This window comes from Pecten maximus, chromosome 3 (genome assembly GCF_902652985.1).
Source record: "Pecten maximus chromosome 3, xPecMax1.1, whole genome shotgun sequence".
NCBI lineage: Eukaryota > Metazoa > Mollusca > Bivalvia > Pectinida > Pectinidae > Pecten > Pecten maximus.
The window spans coordinates 33749978-33767137 of NC_047017.1; the positions used below are offsets into that span (position 1 = coordinate 33749978).

At 35.0% G+C, this 17160-nt stretch overlaps 1 protein-coding gene across 2 annotated transcripts in view; it reads left to right on the forward strand.

Annotated features, from left to right (window-relative positions):
* LOC117323964 (bromodomain adjacent to zinc finger domain protein 1A-like) overlaps positions 1 to 17160 on the forward strand; it is a 33030-nt gene that overhangs the window by 1806 nt on the left and 14064 nt on the right. For both annotated transcript variants that reach the window (XM_033879527.1, XM_033879526.1), the window contains 12 exons: positions 467 to 559; positions 878 to 988; positions 2829 to 2916; positions 3102 to 3303; positions 4884 to 5053; positions 5434 to 5529; positions 6214 to 6352; positions 10658 to 10807; positions 11403 to 11492; positions 11920 to 12144; positions 16355 to 16520; positions 16746 to 16847. In XM_033879527.1, coding sequence (XP_033735418.1) covers positions 467 to 559; positions 878 to 988; positions 2829 to 2916; positions 3102 to 3303; positions 4884 to 5053; positions 5434 to 5529; positions 6214 to 6352; positions 10658 to 10807; positions 11403 to 11492; positions 11920 to 12144; positions 16355 to 16520; positions 16746 to 16847 — 1632 coding nt within the window. The remainder of the gene's footprint in view (positions 1 to 466; positions 560 to 877; positions 989 to 2828; positions 2917 to 3101; positions 3304 to 4883; positions 5054 to 5433; positions 5530 to 6213; positions 6353 to 10657; positions 10808 to 11402; positions 11493 to 11919; positions 12145 to 16354; positions 16521 to 16745; positions 16848 to 17160) is intronic.

Genomic DNA, 17160 nt, shown 5'->3' on the forward strand with positions numbered 1-17160 from the left:
TTGAAAACCAATATATGTTTATCTTTTAATCATTATACAGGAATTTGATCTTGAATGACAGGAAACGAAGCAATTTGTTTATGCAAATCATGTGCAGAAACTTCTATTCTTGGGTGAATGGAGTTTTAAAACACCTAGTACAGTTACAGTCTGATATATATATGTATTGAAAAAAGGAAATTATTTATTTAAAATGTGTCTCTACTCTAGCTCTAGTAAGACATTCACATTCAGCTACTGAATCAAAGGTTGATATTACAACATAGAAATGTCATTTGATAGAGAAAGAAAAAAATACTTTTGGTTGAAGTATAAAGATGGGATGACATACTCGTTTAGTGATTATAGAAAGTTTTCTCTGTAACTTTACCACTTTCTAGTAGTGTTATTCTGAGGTATAAAGTTATAAATTGATGAAAATGGCTATCATGAAGAATTATTACCTAATTTATATATATTTTTGCAGGAAAGCTTGCAAGATTCTACGTGTGATTCCACCTAGTTCTGGCATATCAGATGTAAATGGCTGTATTGTTATTGACTCGGACGAAGAAGAAAGGTACCTGTTGTATTGTAATACAAGATGCAAGGGGATTTTTAGGTTATCTGACCCTAAGGGTTTTTCCATTGTTTTATTTTGATTTGAATGTAGGCCACCCTATTCCCAATTTTGTATGTTGTACATTTTTCTGAACAAAGTGATCGGAAATCTCCAAATCTTGAAATCTTTAAGATTTTAATGTTCCTCATATTTCATGCACTAATTGTTATTTCCTAGTCTGTAAATCTATTCAGTAATTATGAGACCGTCATTATGTATCTGTGAAGTTCTTGCTGTTAACTGATACAGATAATACAGGTCTCTATACATTAACAGTGCAACCAAAAGGAAGGGAGGATCCATACTACCAGCAGAACAATACCGCTATGTTGTCCAAGAGAGAGGCAAAAACAACATCACCATAACAGTACCATCCAAACAAATCAGGTGGGTTTTGATCCTTGAAAATGACAGGACTCCATAAGAACTAACTTATATGTTACAAATTACAATGATGTCCTATTTTATTTTTAGTTTACTAGGAATGTTAGCAATACCACTTGTACCTGTTTTCACCAATGATATATCTTGGTACAGACATTAGTCTTTTCTCCAATGACCCACCCCCCAGACAACAACAATAACACCAATAGTCTCTTCACAATGCACTGGCTTGCCTAAACCAGCGATGTTGAATTTACACAAACTTTCTGTCATTTCAAAAATTGTACTACATACATGCCATATTTTCAGGAGACCAATAAGGGAGATTGATGATTATTTTAAGGGAGTTTTGCCTAAAATAAGGGAGATTTGTGCGCGACATGAATATCAACATTTTTACGCAATTTTAAAACAATAAACTAATTTTGAAAGTGATACAGAATATTTATATTTATTTTGGATATTAATCATATTGTATATGCAATCAACAAAAAGTTGCATAATGTAAAAAATGCAATAGTATACATTCAGATTCTGATGATTTGAAATTATTTGTTGACTTTTTTATGTAACACAAAAAGTTTCACGGCTTTATGCATATTACATAACAGCATTTGAAAAGGGTATATTATAATTACATGTAGCTAAAGATTAAGACAAGAAAGTTAATCATTTACCAGTTTGGATTTTTCTTAAAATTAGAAAGCTTGATCCACTCTGAGGGAACACATCAGTTGGAAAAATATCACCATGAAATGTCATGTGGGATACCTTATGTTGGACCATTTAGATATAAAAATATTCCAAGTGTGCAAGTGTATACATGAAGTCATGAGAACTGAAGATGTTCATGTTAGGAGACTGCAGTAAATCTTATCACGATCATTCTAGATTTTGTATATTGTCTCTGTCATGGACTATACAGTCATTGTAAACATCATGATTGACCACTACGACCACCAGATGTGCTTATTTTGATAGCTTTCTATAAGAAAATATCGGATTTCAGCTTGCTATCACTGATCAACGATACAAATGTTATATGAAAAACACGTGTGATTTTGCGTCTGACCAGACTCTGTATCAATTACCATCATCAAAGTATGGTCCTAAAAGAAAACAAAAAATAATTCAAGTCTGTTAGCAAAGATGGTTAAAGTTGTTTGTAAGCGACTTGCCTTTATTTCATGGTGATAGATATTCTAGCGCAAACATTACACTAGACAAAGCTTCGTGTGAAAGCCGTGTCCAACAGGCGCCATTTTGATTGAATGATCACGTGAACAGATGGATCACGTGATCGCTAAATTTAGCCAAATCTCGCGAGAAAAACTACTGAATTGTAAACAAATATGGCGTCGGCAAAAATACCGGAGGGAATTACAAAATACGGGAAGTTGGGCTCTCCTGCCGGGAGGAAATAAATGATTTCAAAATAAGGGAGATTTTGTCTCACGCCGGGAAGTATGGCATGTATATATGGTACTATAATAATCGCCATGTACAATATTTGTATCATAATGAAAACTTTAATCTGTCCATTCTGACCAGTGTGTTACCCTGAACTGACTTGATAGCTCACATGTAGCACTTGCATGGCATTTGATAAACAATTAGAGAAAACAATTTTGTGCCAATTCCTTATAGTCAACAATTTGAAATATGAAATAAATGAAACCTGATATGATTTATTGTTTTGAGAAAAAAAATGATATCCATCCTTTTACTGATTCATGGAGATTTATAAAAATTGTTGGAAATGATTTATTAATTAAGTTTTGTGGTGTTGCAATTCAAATAGGGCAATTTTGATATTTTTTAAATATTATTTACTCCCTTACAGTCGGAAAAAGGGCTTGTACACAAGAGATAAGAGCAAGCTCTTCCTTAAACAGTATTGTGAGCCTCACATGGGAATCTGGAGAGTCAAGGTGAGGAACTATGATACTACAATTGAAAACAAAATAATCATTATTACTGTGAAATTACCACTCTCAAGTTAGTTTGTTTAATGACAAATGTTAAAGAGTGTATAACATTGTAGTCAAATTATTTATAGGAAGTTGTGATGAAGCATTTGTGCAGAAAGTTGTAGTAAGTTCTTTATTGTTTGTAGAATGACATAGTTATCAAAAGAGGACTAGACAAGGCCAGCTTCCTGGACTTTTTCTCTGGTCCAGTGCCAGGATTTGAGATCACAGAGTCAAAAAGGAAAGCACTGCCAGCATCAAAGAGGGATGAAGAAATGGAAGAACAAGATACCTCAGGGAAAAAGAAAAAGAAGAAGGAAAAGGAGGAAAAATCAAAAAAAGAAAAGGGTTAGACTTGTTTGCATGATCTAGCCATGAGACGATTAACATCTTCAGATCAATAGGGACAATAACTGTTCCACAGCATTTGCCCTCATTTAAATTGTCTTTTGCAAAGTATCTTCAGTTTGCCGTGATGTGTACCATAATAGTAATATGTAGATAAATGTCATATAGCAGGCTTAGACTAGATCCAGTGTAAATATTCTCAGGTTATTAGATAGTTTATTATGAAATTTACTCTAGTTTCAGTTTCGGGATGGCAGCCAAGCTTAAAGCAGCTAAATCTGCATGTAGATTTTATACTCAATAGATACTGATTTCGTCTTATGAATAGTGAAGTGGATTGAAGATATAGTGATACACAAGTTAATTCTTGTAAAGCCTACTGAATTGTAATGTCATTGTTTTGCATTGATTGAAGAGTTTTAACAAACATGGTTACGGACACTTAAATTTTCATAATTAAGGGATATTTTTTCCCCATTTTTCCTGCATCCGCTGTCTGTCGTGCATCCATAGATAACTTGCACTTTTGACTTCTTCTCAGAGACCCTTGAACCAATTTTAATGAAATTTTGCAGAAACCTTCCATGGCCAAAGACCAACCAAAATTATTGTGTATTACATGCTCCCCCCACCTCCAAGGGGACTGAAGGTGCTTTACCAAAATTGTGAATTTCATGACCCTTGTCTCTCAAGTTGCCCCTTGGAAGGGGGTAAACTTCACCATACTTTACATAGGGAAATCATATTTTTAACTATCATTTGTTTTCTTTCTATAGAAATTCATTCTTACTTGGTAAATATTATCAGCATGAAAATACAATTTGGTATGCACATGTTAGCCCTGACTGACTCAGTGGGCTGATGGGCGGGCCAAAAAGGGTCAAATTAACTGAAATTTCAAAAGTCTTCCCAATACCCAAATAAGGTAGAATCAAATATTTCATAGACTGAAGAGTCATAAGATGCTTTACTAAAAATGTGAATTTCATGACTCTGGGGTATCACATTTACACCTCGGGAGGGGGTAAACTTTACTAGTTTATATCGGGGAAATTACATTTATGACTATCATTTGTTGAATGTTTCAAATTAGCAGGATGGGATGACAATTTGATAGTAAGTGAATGTTGGCACAACTGACCTCCCAGGGGCTGATAGGCGGGGTCAAAAAGGGTTGAGTTGACAGAAATATTTCAAAACTTGGGTCACCGTTAAGGCCATTGGCCTCTTGTTACAGTTATAGTTACTTTAAATGCATCAATTAAGCGTTGGATAAATTGCTCATTAGCTCCTCAGCTCTATCTTTAATTTTCTTCCACTGGTTTGTTAGATTCAACTTAGATAACCCCATACCTCTCCAAGTTCTAACTTACACATACTGGTAACTCAAATTTGCACTTATGCACACTCATTGATACCTCAAATCTGCATATTATTAATGTTTAATTAATACCTTGGCCCTATTGATTTGATATAACTAGGCAACTCATGTTTATATTCAATAATATCTGAGAATACTTGTAAACAACATTAACCAACATAATGTGGGTATTCTGATAATTTCTTTTCTCTTCTGTTAGTTGAAAAATCTCCAAAAGCAAAGGCCGAGCTTGAACTAACTATGGAGCAAAAAGCAGCTATCAAGGAACAGCTTAAACAGCAAAGGATGGCTGAAAAAATGGCAGAAAAAGAAGAAAAAAGAAAGAAAATGATGGAAGAAAAACAAAAGCTTAGAGAAGAGAAACAAAAGGTAAATATTTGATGCTGAATCTGTAATTTGACCTTTCTTCTTCACATATAGAATTACCCTTGTTAATAAAGTTCATGTTTTACTTTTTATATCATTATAAAGAAAGTAGAACTTTAAACATTAGCAAACAAAAATTCCTTTTAGTTCTTGCTTTTCAGGTGTAAAGTTTTAAAGAATAGATCATTGTTCCTATAGGACCAGGACTAGTTAATTTCTTGTTTTTTGGAAAATGGAATTATAGAGAAACGAGGGCATAGAATCCATGCATAGTTCTTTTAAAAAACATTTTATTTTATTTGAAAATAAACCATATGCCACAAAGTTTTCAGGACATATAAAAGGTTTTGTTCGCAAAAAACAATCTCTTCTGGTTTTTACAGGAACGAGAAAAATTGATGGAAGAACGACGTGTCCAGTTGGAGTATTTGAGGGAGTGGAATCGTATAAGAGACGACATGGAGTGTGATGACCTAAAGGTAAATAGACCCTCTAAATCACAAAGGTCAATAGACCCTCTAAATCACAAAGGTCAAAATGTGCTGAAATAATAACTGACATCTTCTGAATTACCAAGGGGACAGTGAACATGATCAGGTCAAATTCAAAATATCAAGATATATCTAGTGAAGAAACAATCATTGATGATTGTTGAAGGTTTAATTTATTTGCATTTACTTCCTTTTCAATGCCCTTTTACATGTCATTTTCAAGTCCAGGAAGAAGAAGCCATTAGTACCTGTATGTGTTCAAGGTTTATATACTACAGTCTTGGGCTGATATTCTGCAACATATCATCCTTGTCTGCCTCAAACATGATTTTGTTGAACAAAATCAACCCCAGCCATGATAATTACAAAATAACTTTGGTTCAAAATACTTCAACTTGTCTTGGCTGATCCTAAATTCACATGTGATTTTATGGTACCTTAGGTGTATGTCAAATTTCTTAGCTTATAGGGTTTACAAGCTTTTCTCCAGGGCTATATGTAGAAAAGGCTATATGTCATCTGTCTTTGGCTTATAGTTTTCCTTTTATGTTCTACTGAAATATATGTCATTCTTTAATTTAAATGTATAGCGTAAATGGAGAGACCAAACTCTTCTGTAACGGTGAATTTTAGAAGTTGTTACAGAAAATACTAACTTACTTAAATTTTCAGGTACTGCCAGAGCCTCAACCTGTAATGACCAAGATCCCAGTGGAATCCTTTGGTGATGCTGTCATGGTCATTGAATTTATCAATAGCTTTAAAGCTCTGTTTGATTTGAAAGAGTATTTCCCTAAAGGATTCACATTTGGTAAGATAAAAATCAAACTATTAAACCATATTACTTAATAAGGGTTAGTTGCATGTGGATGTTTACATTGTATCAGCATTTTTAGCCCACCATCATCAGATGGTGGGCTATTCAAATCGCCCTGCGTCCGTGGTCCGTCGTCCGTCCGTCCGTCCGTCCCTCCGTCCGTCCCTCCGTCCGTCCGTAAACAATTCTTGTTATCGCTAATCCTCAGAAAGTACAGAAGGGATCTTTCTCAAATTTCATATGTAGGTTACCCTTGGTGCCTAGTTATGCATATTGCATTTTGAGACCAATTGGAAAACAACATGGCCGACAGGCAGCCATCTTGGATTTTGACAATTGAAGTTTGTTATCGCTATTTCTCAGAAAGTACTGAAGGGATCTTTCTCAAATTTCATATGTAGGTTCCCCTTGGTGCCTAGTTATGCATATTGCATTTTGAGACCAATCGGAAAACAACATGGCCGACAGGCAGCCATCTTGGATTTTGACAATTGAAGTTTGTTATTGCTATTTCTCAGAAAGCACTGAAGGGATCTTTCTCAAATTTCATATGTAGGTTTCCCTTGGTGCCTAGTTATGCATATTGCATTTTGAGACCAATCGGAAAACAACATGGCTGACAGGCAGCCATCTTGGATTTTGACAATTGAAGTTTGTTATCGCTATTTCTCAGAAAGTACTGAAGGGATCTTTCTCAAATTTCATATGTAGGTTCCCCTTGGTGCCTAGTTATGCATATTGCATAATGAGACCAATCGGAAAACAACATGGCCGACAGGCAGCCATCTTTGATTTTGACAATTGAAGTTTTTTATCACTATTTCTCAGAAAGGACTGAAGGATCTTTCCCAAATTTCATATGTAGGTTCCCCTTAGTGCCTTGTTATGCATATTGCATTTTGAGACCAATCGGAAAACAACATGGCTGACAGGCAGCCATCTTGGATTTTGACAATTGAAGTTTGTTATCGCTATTTCTCAGAAAGTACTGAAGAGATCTTTCTCAAATTTCATATGTAGGTTCCCCTTGGTGCTTAGTTATGCATATTGCGATTTGAGACCAATCGGAAAACAACATGGCCGACAGGCAGCCATCTTGGATTTTGACAATTGAAGTTTGTTATCACTATTACTGAGAAAGTACTGAATGGATCTCTCTGAAATTTCATATGTAGGTTTCCCTTGGTGCCTAGTTATGCATATTGCGATTTGAGACCAATCTGAAAACAACATGGCCGACAGGCAGCCATCTTGGATTTTGACAATTGAAGTTTGTTATCACTATTTCTGAGAAAGTATTTAAGGGATCGTTCTCAAATTTCATATGTAAGTTTCCCTTGGTGCCTAGTTATGCATATTGCATTTTGAGACCAATCTGAAAATAACATGGCCGACAGGCAGCCGTCTTGGATTTTGACAATTGAAGTTTGTTATCGCTATTTCTCAGGAAGTACTGAAGGGATCTTTCTCAAATTTCATATGTAGGTTCCCCTTGGTGCCTAGTTATGCATATTGCATATTGAGACCAATCGGAAAACAACATGGCCGACAGGCAGCCATCTTGGATTTTGACAATTGAAGTTTTTTATCACTATTTCTCAGAAAGGACTGAAGGGATCTTTCCCAAATTTCATATGTAGGTTCCCCTTAGTGCCTTGTTATGCATATTGCATTTTGAGACCAATCGGAAAACAACATGGCCGACAGGCAGCCATCTTGGATTTTGACAATTGAAGTTTGTTATCGCTATTTCTCAGAAAGTACTGAAGGGATCTTTCTCAAATTTCATATGTAGGTTCCCCTTAGTGCCTTGTTATGCATATTGCATTTTGAGATCAATCGAAAAACAAAATGGCCGACAGGCAGCCATCTTGGATTTTGACAATTGAAGTTTGTTATCACTATTTCTCAGAAAGTCCTGAAGGGATCTTTCTCAAATTTCATATGTAGGTTCCCCTTGGTGCCTAGTTTTGCATATTGCATTTTGAGACCAATCGGAAAACAACATGGCCGACAGACAACCATTATCGCTAAATCATAAATTTTATATATAGGTACCCATTGTTTGAAAAGTACTAGCTATAGAGGGCTGTTTCTGAATTTACACAGATTAGTAAGACTTAGAGGAAGGGAAAAGTAGAGAAAAGATCAATCTGACATGGAACCTATGAAGAACATTCAATGGTGGGCGCCAAGATCCCTCTGGGATCTCTTGTCTCATATATTGAAGTATGGCAATGTTAAGAATCATATTTGTTGGTTGAAGCACCTTGAAAAATTATTTCTTTGTTAAGTTAAAACATTGCTACTGTGACATTTTAGCCCACCATCTGATGATGGTGGGCTATTCAAATCACCTTGCGTCGTGGTCCATGGTCTGTCCGTCTGTCGGGATGTCCGGCTGTTCATAAACAATACTTGTTATCACTATTTCTCAGAAAGTACTGAAGGGATCATTACAAAATTTCACATGCACCTTCCTCTTGATCCGTTGTTGTGCACATTCTATTTTGAGAGTGATCGGAAAAGAACATGGCAGACAGGCGGCCATCTTGGATTTTAACATTTAAAGTTTGTTATCGCTAAATCTCAGAAAGTACTGAAGGTATCTTTCTCAAATTTCGCATGCAGGTTCCCCTTGGTCCCTAGTTGTGCATATTCCATTTTGGGAGCGATGGAAAAAGAACATGGCTGACAGGTGGCCATCTTGGATTTTGACAATTGAAGATTGTCATCACTAGATCTCAGAAAGAACTGAAGGGATATTTGTCAAATTGCATATGCAGGTTCCCCTTGATCCCAAGTTGTGCATATTGCATTTTGGGATTAATCAGAAAACAACATGGCCGACAGGCAGCCATCTTGGATTTTGACCATTGAAGTTTGATATCGCTATTTCTCAGAAAGTGCTTAAGGGATCTTTCTAGAATTTAAAATGTAGGTTGTCCTTGCATTTTGAATTGGTCCTTAGTTATGCATATTGCATTTTGGAACCAATCTGAAAACAACATGGCCAACTGGCAGCAATCTTGGATTTAGACAGTTGAAGTTTTTTATCGCTATTTGACAGATAGATACTGAAGGGATCTTTGTCAAATTTCATATATAGGTTCTCCTTGGTCCCTCGTATTGCATTTTAGGACCAATCTGAAAACAACATGGCGACAGACAGCCATTATCTCTAAATCTCAAATTTCATATATTAGTTCCCCTAGTTTGAAAAGTACAGGAGGGATGTTTCTCAATTTACACAGATTAGTAAGAGGAATGGAAAAATAGAGAGAAGATCAATCTGACATGAAATAAAGATCATTCAATGGTGGGCGCCAAGATCCCTCTGGAATCTCTGGTGTTGTATTTGTTATCCATTCTATAAATGGACCCCCAGGTCTGTAGAATTGGAAATAAATAAATAAATAAATACTCTAATTCAAGAATTGACGAATAATTTATGAGATTGCCATAAGGCAAAATAAAAATATAGTTGTGTTTCCCCTTTCCCGACCGACCCTATTTTTTCCGCCGACCCTAAAACATTTTATTAGGTTTGGCTACGCAGGTCTCAATTTTTTTACGATTTTCCGGATTTCGCTACAGCGTTTATAATGACCGTAAATCGTAGTCATCCAAGTGCTTCTTCCGCCATCATGGCGACCGGCACAGCAATGTTAAGTGTATTAGGGGGGGGGGGGGGGGGGGGGGGGGGGGGGGGGGGGGGCGAATATTTTATTTTGGTGGTGGCCAATGGTCAAAAATAAATTCCATTTTTTGGGTGGTTTGTCCAATGAAAAACGTTAACCAGCAAAATTAAATTGTTTGGGTAAGTTTGGCCCAGATGTTTATTTGTCAGCATGTATGGAATTAATGCAAGATGTCCTGTGCCATGTGCATAAACAATAGAAAAGCGCATTGTTTTATCGGCGACAAGCAAAGTTCGTTTTTTACTTGCCAATTTTGTCACTGCTGAATTGAGGTGGAAATAGATTCAAGATAGTCTAAATAAAGTAGAAATGTCAATTCTTTTCACATGGTCAGATCACAAACAAGCAGATAGTACAGCTGTAGCCAGTAATTCATAAACTTGTCACCGTCGGACAATTTTAAGCAAGACAACTCTCCCAGTGAAAATATGTGTGGATGAAATAGCAGAATAACATTATTTATTTGGACGCATAATTCTGTTATTGAACTAAACTAAAATAGGAAATTAAATTCTGTGGGTGATGGCTAAGTGACCAATTTAATTGTTTGGGTTTTTGTATCATTGTGTTCATTATATGTATGTTTGTAATGTTATAGAGGTATTAGAGAAAGCCTTGCTAGAGACTGATCACAATGGCACACTGACTGACATCCTACTCATGATGATAACAGCTGTGTTCAACCTTCAGGAGGAGGAGGAAGAGGAGGAGGAGGCTCTTTCTAAAAAGGACAAGGGAGATAATCTATGTAGGTAGCATATCCTGTTAAACAAAAAAAACAAAGAAATAATTACTTTGTTCCTCCTCATCTGCTTTGAACTGAAAAGAAACATTTATCTCATATATACTTTCTGATTGAATAAAAAATAATCTCAGGAGAAAAATGTGTGGAGAAAAAAAAGCATCACCACAAACCTTTCTCCTGTAATATCCATTATATGTAGCCATTAGTTTAGAGCATATATTCATTTATGTGAAACAAAGACAAACAACTATGATAAATCATTGTTGCCCATACTTTGAAGCAGTTTATATGAAGATGCATGTCCATGGTAATTGGTTTGAAAAATAAAAAAACAAACCAACATATCATCTATTTTTTCATCAATAAAATGATCAATCTCTCCCTCATATCATTTTAGAAAAATTAGCCCAAGAATGAAACAATTCATTTTCATTTTCATTTAAAGATTATGCCAACTCTAGCTGCATCTGCTGATTTAGTATGAAATAGCTCTTCATGGTAGAGTGTATTACAATAAGAACAGTTTCTTGGCATTCGTCAGAAAACTAATATTCTTTCATCTTAGCCAATCTTTGAAGTGAACAATATATTTTTGCAGTGGTTGACATAATTGATGATACAGATGCCTCCAGTTACCAACTGATAGAAACAGCAAGCAGTTGCTCCCAGATTCCTCAGCTTAACCATGGTAAGGGAACTCTTGCTCAGAACTTTTATTGTATGAATATTTTAACCTATAACCAATCTTTCCACTCCAACATGGCAAAAATGTGTCAGAATCATACATCATACATATGTAACCCATTAATTCCACAATACAGGTGTTCATTGATTGTTGAGTCTTCAAAAGGTATATTTAAAGGTAACATGATGTTTAAAGTTAATATGATGAGGTTCTAGTGTGGGGTCTATGGGCTATGATACAAATGCTACAAATTATCATATGATGGTTTAAATGGAAATTTCTGGTTAAAACTTTGAGAAATGACTTCAAATATTAGTTGTTCAATTTAATTAAGTCTATATTTCATGATTAAAAGCAATTAATCACTTTCAGGGTGGATTTTGTGTAAAATTCTGCATTCTTTAAACATATACTTTATTTGTTTCTTAAGGTTCTTTGCTGAAGAAGCTACCATTAGATTCCTTCACTCTATCGGAGATTCTCCGACTTCACCTATTGTCATCTGGAGCTAGAGGCAAGGAGAAGAATATCAAGTACCGTTACCAACAGAGGGGTGGATACACTTCCCAAGATGACCCTGGGCTTGACTTCAGGCGTCAGGAGCAGGCTGTACTCAAAAACCTCTCCTGTGTATGTGTGTTTGACCTTGAACCAGGTAATACACATCACATTAACATTAGTGGAAGTTTGCATTATTAATACTTGATGATTCAGTGTCTTGGAAATAAAATTCTTAAATTTGTAAAGCAATTTTTAAACGAACATTAATGTTCGGTTATTGCCATCAAGAACTGGACTGAGAAATATGACCATATTTGGTAGCCACATTCACCAATACGCCATCTACTGTCTGTTTCAATGAAATATGGCTGCCCCCATTGCCTTACGCTTCAAATAATTTACTTGCAAAAACATCTTCGTTTTATGTAGTAGTTTTACCGAAAATGTTGAAATGTATTCAGTAGATGTTTTCAAGATGCATACGATTTGAGAAATGCATAACGCTAGCGAAATGTGAAGACTAAATGAACCTGAACTTTACGAATAACTCCAGGTCAATATATTTATGTAAACAAATATTGCGCAGGCGCATTCGTCTCCGGATGTTTAGAAAGTTTTGCTCTTCCGTGTTCATTCCAAAACGGCTGACATTATAGCATCGGTCTGCAAATATGTCCACGATTTACTTAAATGTGTATTATATATATTCTAGAATGTTACATCATTATCAACTAGATGAATATTTCTATAATTTAGAGAAAGAAATATATCAATAACGGCATACGAGACGATACATTGTATCATACTATAGGTTACTGTACTGCGTACAGTACATGTTTGCGAGAAAGGTAGATACTAGGTGGCATTTGTGGTCAGGGTGACTGGTCATAGCGTTAACATTGTCATCGATTTCCATATTCCATTTTCCTTTGGCGAAAACGACCAATAAATCAAATGCAAATGATAATATCTTGTTTGCCATGTGCACGGGATTGGTTATTGTAGGCGATACTTGGAACGTATTTACTGTTGTAAGGGAGGTAACTGCAAGATTACGGAAATCAAACGTTAAACCAATTTGATTGGTCGATTCTTCCATGACTTTGGCAGGGGGTTTACAATCGAAGTGACAGATAACTACGGCAATATATTCAGATGATATCAACAATAACACTTTTAGATACGTGTGGTCGGCAGTTGTCATGTTTAAAATGAACAATTATATAGCTTGTTTTTATTTCGGCAAAGTCGAGAATATTTACTGAAACGGACCACAGGTGAAGCAGACTTGGAAATACCGAAACGAAGAAAAATGGGGCTCAATTATAATATAAATTGGCATTATTTTCAGAGAATTGACCCACATATATGTTTTTCAATGCCTAATTGTATCATATGTAAAATATTAGAGGTTTACGAATTTTAAATTAATTTTTCATTTGCGAATCGCGGCCCGATTGTCGTTAGAGTTGAATTACCGAAATGGCCGCTAGTGGACCCTAATCGATATTTTTACGAGAGAAGGGACCCAATATAGGATCTATTAATCTTTGGTGTGTGTATAGAGACCATATGCATTTTTTTCCTTTACCTGGAAGTATTTTGAAAGAATTTGCAAAATACCGAATTCACGATCAAATTTTCGATTGTGACGAACTACTGAGACGGTGTTAAGTTCATGTTAAGTCAATCTGATTGAAATCAGCTGTTACATATGTACACATGGCTACATTTACTATGCAATACGCCTACGTATTTTTTTTTTCAAAGACAGAAAACGGAAATCCGGATTATCTAAAAACAAATGCAAAAAGACTTGTGATATTCACTTAATTTAACATTCAGCCATTGTTATTTGTAGTTTTATAACTTCTGAAATAGTGTGATCGATTCTCTATATAATATTGCTGTGGAACTTGTGTTATTTTTCAAACAAATTCATTTTGATAATTTTTTAATTAAGAACGTTCATCAAGTCATGTTCAAGACTTGAAATTCTCGCTACACCATACTTCAAACACAGTAATCAATGAATTGATAAATTGAAAATTGAAGTCAAGCAAATGAGTTAGTATTTACCTAAATAATTTTTCAATATACAACACATGTTCAGATGACTATTTGTGCCATGCTGTTACAAGATTTCAGTTATAATTCTAAAAGTGAATTAGTATGTAAATATATGTTATACTGTCAATATCCACAAAGCGAGTGTAGTCTACTGTACTCGGTCATGCCGTAGATAGCGGTACATATACGTACTGCTTACATCTCGTGCTTACTTGTGTGAACTATAAATCAATAACAAAAATGGTTCATTTATTTCTATATATGACTTCACAAATTATGTGGTGTCTGAAGATCTGAATGAAGTGAATAAAGGATGTATTAAATTATTTTTATGAAATATTCAAGTCATAGATCATTCTTTTTTCAAAAGTACTGATTTCAGGTCCATTTTGGTAATTCAACTATAACGGCAATTAAAATACTTCTCATTTTTTTGTTAAAGCTGAAAAAAGGAAATCCCGGGTTTTCTAAAACAAAAACAAAAGATTTTTTATATAACTTTAAATTTTATATTCACTTTTTAATTATTTTTTGTAGTTTTTTAACTTTTGATTTGTGATTGATTTATTAATATTGCTGTGGAAATTGTGTATTTTTCAAACAAAATTATTTTAAAATTTGTTAATTTTAAAATTTTTTTCAAAAGGGGCAATTTAAGGTTCTGCTGAAGAAGCTACCATTAGATTCCTTCACTCTATCGGAGAGTTCTCGACTTCACCTATTGTCATCTGGAGCTAGAGGCAAGGAGAAGATATCAAGTACCGTTACCAACAGAGGGGTGGATACACTTCCCAAGATGACCCTGGGCTTGACTTCAGGCGTCAGGAGCAGGCTGTACTCAAAAACCTCTCCTGTGTATGTGTGTTTGACCTTGAACCAGGTAATACACATCACATTAACATTAGTGGAAGTTTGCATTATTAATACTTGATGATTCAGTGTCTTGGAAATAAAATTCTTAAATTTGTAAAGCAATTTTTATGAAACTGCAATGGAATGCGAGGGACCCTGTGCATATGTGTATGAGGGTTTTTATGCCCCTGCCATGAAATGGGGTGGGGAGGGCATATGATGGTGCCCAGGACCCTCCTGTCCTTTCCCATCCCGATTCAATTTTAACGGCTAGCAACTTCATTCTTTGACAGATTTTTACCAATCTTTATACAAATATCAAGTATACGTCTGACATTGATGTGTAAAAACATCAATGGTCAAGGCTTGCCTCAATGGTCAAGGCAAAGGTCACTGTTGCTTAATATAGAAAATCATCAACTGTTTCAGCTCCTTGCAACTACATTCTTTTATAGATTTTCATCAAATTTTTATACAAGGTCGATTATGAGTATACTTATCATTCAGGATTTCAAGGGCAAGGTCACTGTTGCTAAATATAAGAAATTAACCAATTCAGTATCCTCATGGTAGCTACATCATTTCTTAATAGATTTTGATGGAAGTTGAAACAAATAAAGTTACAGCTTCTAGACACAATACCATGTCAAAGTCACTTCATAAACAATTAAATTTTAACTCCAAGTAACTTCATTCTTTGACAGATTTTGGTCAAAGTTTACACAAAGGTCAAATACACAGTATACTTCAGATAACATGTTTCAGAATGTCAAGTCAAGACCACACTTGCTAGCCTATATATAAAGAAAATCATCAATTGATTCAATTTCATAGCTTAGCAACTTAATTTCACAGATTTTGGTCAAACTTAATGCAAAAGTCATATGGCAGCAGGGTCATTCATGTCTAACACACAATTTCTTGTATTCCAGAAATTGTGGTTGCCATGTTTATCCAGGTCCTAATACACAGGTTTTGTGTAATAGTCAATAGCTTAGTCATTTGATCAGTTTTATTCAAACTTGTTTAAGTGATGTAATTTATTGATGCCTATAATTAGAGACATGAAGTGTTATCATAACTAGTACTGTTACTATAGTAACATAATGTGAAGTTTCTGATTTGTCCAAATTGAGATGTCATTTTAGGTGTTAACTGGTACATAAGGATTTTCCAAAACCTGCTACCTGTCTTTTGGGTGCCGTAGTTTTCAAATGATGGGCAGTGAGGGTATTATTGAGTCGTTGGGTTTGTCTTGTTTAGATTTTGGCAAGAGCAGTTATTTCAGAATTTCAAAAATTGGACACTTTCTTTTTCACTCATGCATTAATTTTACAATGATGTATCCATACAGTTTATCGTGATGTTAATGGTAAAACATTGAATATCTCCTAATAGTTTATTTCCTTTCATATGTGAAAAAACTTTGCTTTGTGTTGCAGTTGACAAGTTGAAGATCCTACGTGTACTAATCCAACAGATTCTGACATACGCTGCAACACGTGATACTATCGAGGATAACTATGAGAGATTACGTCAGTTGAAGTCAGACCTAAAACAGCTGCAGTGGAGTGAGCATCGTCGTGAGCGGGAAGAAGCAGCTATGAGGTAAAATGTTTTGGTACCAGATGTTTTTCGTGTTTTATCATTGAAAAGTTCAGAAATACAAATTCATTTATGCTAACTAGAATTTGTGTAATGTTCCAAATTTATTGAGATGAACATAATATTATTGAAATTCTGTAAAGAATGATATTAATTAAGAATTACATATTCACCTTTTGTTTATGAATTATTAGAAATATTTTCATTATTTTGCACAATTTTCACCAGATACAAGCGTCGTCAAGAAGAGCGTATGATGGAAAGAGAAAAACTGGAACAAAAACGTTTGAAAAAATTGCAACTTTATGAAGAAAGATTAAGGCTACAGGAGTAAGTTTGACTTTTTCTGCCTATCTGAAGTTGTCTAAAGTAGCTATGCCTTCCAGGGATACATGTAACTCTCCTGTTGCACACCTTGTCCCCATTCACTGCTTTAATGATAATTTTCCAGATATATCTTTGCACATGACAACAGTACAGTCACTGTTAGCTGCGGGAGATAAAAATAGCTTCAGCAGATGGTAAAGACTGATGAATACAATTCTCATTGAAAAGTGTCATGTCAGGAACTGAATTTCAGATTTATTGTGTTGCATCAGATTTATTATGAATAGCTTGACTAATAAAATTTCTGTCCTCTCTG